This window comes from Ochlerotatus camptorhynchus, unplaced genomic scaffold (assembly GCF_037179485.1).
Source record: "Ochlerotatus camptorhynchus isolate MF236.1 unplaced genomic scaffold, CSIRO-AGI_Acam_v1.1 ptg000335l, whole genome shotgun sequence".
NCBI classification, from domain to species: Eukaryota; Metazoa; Arthropoda; class Insecta; order Diptera; family Culicidae; genus Ochlerotatus; species Ochlerotatus camptorhynchus.
The window spans coordinates 150,136-154,946 of NW_027040823.1; the positions used below are offsets into that span (position 1 = coordinate 150,136).

At 49.1% G+C, this 4,811-nt stretch overlaps 1 protein-coding gene across 1 annotated transcript; it reads left to right on the forward strand.

The window, feature by feature from the left end:
* The first annotated feature begins 3,540 nt into the window (after positions 1-3,540).
* Positions 3,541-4,599, forward strand: LOC135708809 (uncharacterized protein K02A2.6-like). The gene has a single exon (XM_065230961.1). The coding sequence runs from the start codon at positions 3,541-3,543 to the stop codon at positions 4,597-4,599; it is 1,059 nt and encodes a 352-aa protein (XP_065087033.1).
* Positions 4,600-4,811: the final 212 nt, after the last annotated feature.

Consider the following 4,811-nt stretch of genomic DNA (forward strand, 5'->3'; position numbering starts at 1 on the left):
GACGCGAGCCAATGGTTTTGTTAGACCATCGGCAACCATTTGTTCACTGGGGCAATAGCGAACGTCCATTCCACTATTGTTGACCAACTCCTTCACAAAATTATAGCGAGTGTCGATGTGCTTTGTTCGGTTGCTACCGCCGACAGATTTCAGCATTGCAATATAGCTTTGGTTGCCTTCGTGTACAACTACAGGCGCCAGAATTGGTTCTCCGACGTCCTTCAGTGGCTTCATCAGCCACATCAGCTCGCGGCTGGCTTCGGAAAGCGCCACGTACTCCGCTTGGTTGTTTTCGGGCTGCCCAACTGATTGGTCCTCCAAGACAGAAGACGAAACCGGTGTTTGATTTCCGGTCTGTCTTGTCACCAACCCAGTCTGCATCGACGTATGCTTCCAGCGGTCTGGATGAACCTAGACGTAGGCTCCAATCCACTGTTGACTGGAGATACCGGAGCGTCCGTTTTGCTTCGGTCCAGTCTGCTTCCGTTGGTCGACTCACCTTGCGGCCCAGAATTGAGGCGCTTATGGCGATGTCCGGTCTCGTGTTGACCGCGATGTATAGAAGAGCACCCACCAGACTCTGGAACTCGTCGTTTCTGGGCATGGGCTCCTCGTCCTTCGCTGTACATTCGGGTACCCGGGATCCATCGGTATCGGCGAGCGCTTCGCTTTTGATTGTCCGAACCGTTCGGCTACCTTCTGGATGTAGGTTTGTTGGTTCAGGAAAAACTGTCCGCCGGATCTTGTCACTCGGATTCCCAAATAGTGTCGCACGTCTCCAAGAAACGTAATGGTAAAGTGCTCCGCTAAATGCTTCCGGACGGCTTCGTATTCCGCTTCTGTGTTAAAGGGTGATACGGTCAAAATTTGGTCAAGGGAAAACGCGTGTAAATCGGTGAAATCGTTTATTTAAAAAATCAAATTAAATTTCTTTTTCAAGTTCAATTAGTATAAAATTCAGGAAAAATATTCAGTTAGGCTTCCGCTTTTCCAAATCCGAATTACCAGGCCTTACGCTTGACCCCTGCCATCAGATTTTGTACAGCCACCTTGTCCACCTTCTTCGCCGCAGAAAGCCAGTTTGCCTTGAACTGCTGCTCGCCCTTAGCAGTTTTTTTGGTCTTCTTTAGGTTCCGCTTGACAATAGCCCAGTATTTCTCAATTGGGCGGAGCTCTGGCGTGTTGGGAGGGTTCTTGTCCTTGGGAACCACCTGCACGTTGTTGGCGGCGTACCACTCCATGGCCTTTTTACCGTAATGGCAAGATGCCAAATCCGGCCAAAACAGTACGGAACAACCGTATTTCTTCAGGAAAGGCAGCAGACGTTTATTCAAACACTCTTTCACATAAATTTCTTGGTTGACAGTCCCGGAAGCTATGAAAATGCTGCTTTTCAAGCCACAGATACAGATGGCTTGCCAAACCAGATATTTCTTTGCGAACTTTGACAGTTTCATGTGCTTGAAAACATCTGCTACCTTTCCCCTTCCTTTTGCCGTGTAAAACTCCTGTCCCGGAAGCTGCTTGTAGTCGGCTTTGACGTAGGTTTCGTCGTCCATTACCACGCAGTCAAACTTCGTCAGCATCGTCGTGTACAGCCTCCGGGATCGAGCTTTGGCCGTCGTATTTTGTTTATCATCGCGATTTGGAGTCACTACCTTCTTGTAAGTCGATAGTCCGGCTCGTTTTTTGGCTCGATGCACGGTTGTAGACGATACACCCAGCTTATTTGCGGCATCTCGGAGAGAGAGGTTAGGGTTTCGCTTGAAACTACCGGCAACTCTCTTTGTCGTCTCAGCGGCTTCCGGTTTTCGATTTCCCCCCGATCCAGACTTCCTGGCTGTCGACAAACGTTCCCCAAACACTTTAATTACATTTGTAACGGTTGATTTGGCAACTTTTAGCGATTTTGCCAACTTTGCGTGCGAGTAGCTCGGATTTTCGCGATGCGCGAGCAAAATTTTGATACGCTGCTCTTCTTGCTTGGACGGCATTTTGACAACTGAAGAGTGAATTCCAAAATCAAAATAGGAGCAACATTCTACACACACACACACCTTCAAAATGAGGGGTGTTCAGGTTTTTTAAATGCAAAATTGAAAGAAATACGTCAAGTTGATATTGACCAAATTTTGACCGTATCACCCTTTAGTGACAATCAGCATGACGTCCACATATAGTAATATGAACGTCTTCTTCTTCTTCCAGGTTTTTACGAACAGGCATGGGTCTGCTTCAGATGGCACGTAGCCCAGCTGCTTCAAGACTTCGGTGATTTTTCCATTCCACACCCTTCCAGCCTGCTTCAGACCGTAGAGACTTTTTCGTAGATGCAGTACGTTGTCCTTGACCCCGTTATGGAATCCTACCGGCTTGGAATTGAATCCTTGCGCTACCAGCCTTGCCTTATAGCGGATCAGGTTTCGGCCCTCGTCCATCTTCTTCGTGAATACCCATTTGCTGCCAATAGCCTTCTTGTTTGGCGGCAAACGGACGACATCCCATGTGGAATTTTCTTCATGCGCCTTCATCTCTTCCTTCATGGCTGCCTCCCACTTGTTGCGCTCGGAGCTAGGAATTGCTTCTTCGAATGTGCGTGGCTCGTCGACATATTGCGCTGCTGCGCACGGTGTCTTGGTACCGTTTTGGCAGGATGCCCTTTGTGGTACGCTCCAATCGTCGGACTACTGGTACATTAACTTCACCGACGACGTCTTGCTCCTCCTGCGCTTCTGTCGTAGCTGGTCTCAAATCCGAGTAGATCGGTGTAGTAGGCCTAGATGTAGTAGGCCTTGCCTGACTGTCATAAGTTAGAGATTGATTCTTTATCCGACCACCAACCAAGATAGACGTAATAAATAGTAGCTCTTAACAACAGCTTGTTTTACTTGTTGGCCTTGGTTACGGATATAACAATTGGCGACGAGGAAAATTTTGGAAGCACCTCGAACCTCGAAGCAAGAAAATGTCTGACGAGGATCTTCGGAACGCCATCCTGCAGCTAACGAATCTCATTGCGAGGCAGCAGCAGCAGATTGAAAACCTGGAAAATCGGGGAAATCCGACTGCTGGCAGTGAGAAGATTATTGAGTCCTTGGCAAGCGGGATCCAGGATTTCCAGTACGATCCGGACGGAGGAGTTTTCTTCGATGGCTAGTATGCGAGGTACGAGGATGTCTTTACAAAGGACGGCCAATCCCTGGATGACGCCACTCGTGTGAGATTGCTTCTTCGCAAGTTAAGCACGCCTCTGCACGAGAAGTACGTCAACACCATTCTTCCCAAGCATCCCCGGGACTTCACCCTGGACGAAACCGTCACGAAACTGAAGAAACTGTTCGGTCGACAGAAGTCGGTTTTTCATTCCCGTTACCAGTGCCTCCAGTATGCAAAAAGTGACGCGGATGACTTCACATCGTATGCTGCCATGGTGAATAAACACTGTGAAGCGTTTCAGCTGTCCAAGCTCACACCGGACCAATTCAAAGCTCTCCGTTTCGTCTGTGGACTCCAATCGCGGATGCGGATCTACGAGCTAGGATGATCTCGAAATTGGAAGCCGACGAAACTGCAGTCAACGAATTGGGAGAAGCCACCAGCAAGGTAACCCTGGAGAACCTCGTGGAAGAATGCCATCGCGTGGCCAATCTCAAGCAGGACACATTGATGGTGGAGAACAAAGAAGCACGCAACGTCAACATTGTTTCTCGCAACCAGAATAATCCTGCCTCAAAAAAGAACCAAAAAGTGCCGAAAACGCCATGTTGGAAGTGTGGCGACCAGCACTATGTTCGTGAGTGTCCGTTCGCTTCGCACACCTGTTCCAGATGCAAGCAACAAGGACACAAGGTAGGTTATTGCAACAGCAACAAGAATACGCCGTCGAAACCGTTCAAACAGGCCAAATCCAAAGAGAACGTGAAGACAAAAAGCATCTACACGGTTCGCAACATCGGAAGCAAGCGGAAGTTCATCCCGGTCGAGCTCAATGGTGTAGCAGTCAAACTTCAACACGACTCGGCGTCCGACATCACCATAATCTCAGAAGAAACATGGATCAGCATCGGACAGCCACCCACTCAACCGACGGAAGAATCTACAGTTACAGCTTCTGGTGGCAATCTCAACCTTCTCGCTGAGTTCCAGACCGAGATCACCATCAAGAATGTTACCAAGACTGGTCGCATTTTCATCTCAAGCAGCGCTGAACTCAACGTTCTAGGAATCGAGACTATGGATCTGTTCGATTTGTGGTCTGTGCCGATAAGCAGCTTGGTCAACGTCGTACACCCACGTTCTGATCAGTTCACCAATCAACTCAAGCAACAGTTTCCGGAAGTTTTTCGAAGCACGCTGGGTAGATGCACAAAAGCGCAAGTGAAGTTGTACCTCAAGCTTGACGCACGTCCTGCATATTGCCCGAAACGACCAGTAGCGTACGCTGCACTCGCCAAGGTGGACGCAGAACTTGAGGCTCCAGCAAAACGGTATAATTTCTCCAGTTCAATTCTCGGACTGGGCAGCACCAATAGTCGTCGTACGCAAGTCGGACAATGTATCAGTCCGTGTATGTGGCGATTATTCGACGGGGCTGAATAACGCGCTAGAATGTGACCATCATCCACTGCCTCATCCTGACGACCTCTTTGCGGAACTAGCTGGAGCACGTTACTTCACTCATCTCGATTTGTCTGACGCTTACCTACAGGTTGAGGTCGAGGAGGAATCGCGAAAGCTACTCACGGTCAACACGCATCGTGGACTGTTCCAGTATAACCGACTACCCCCGGAGTCAAGTCGGCACCCGGCGC

What these genes read in the sequence shown, in the direction of transcription:
- LOC135708809 (XM_065230961.1), top strand. Translation starts at nt 3,541, where the DNA reads ATGATCTCGAAATTGGAAGCCGACGAAACTGCAGTCAACGAATTGGGA.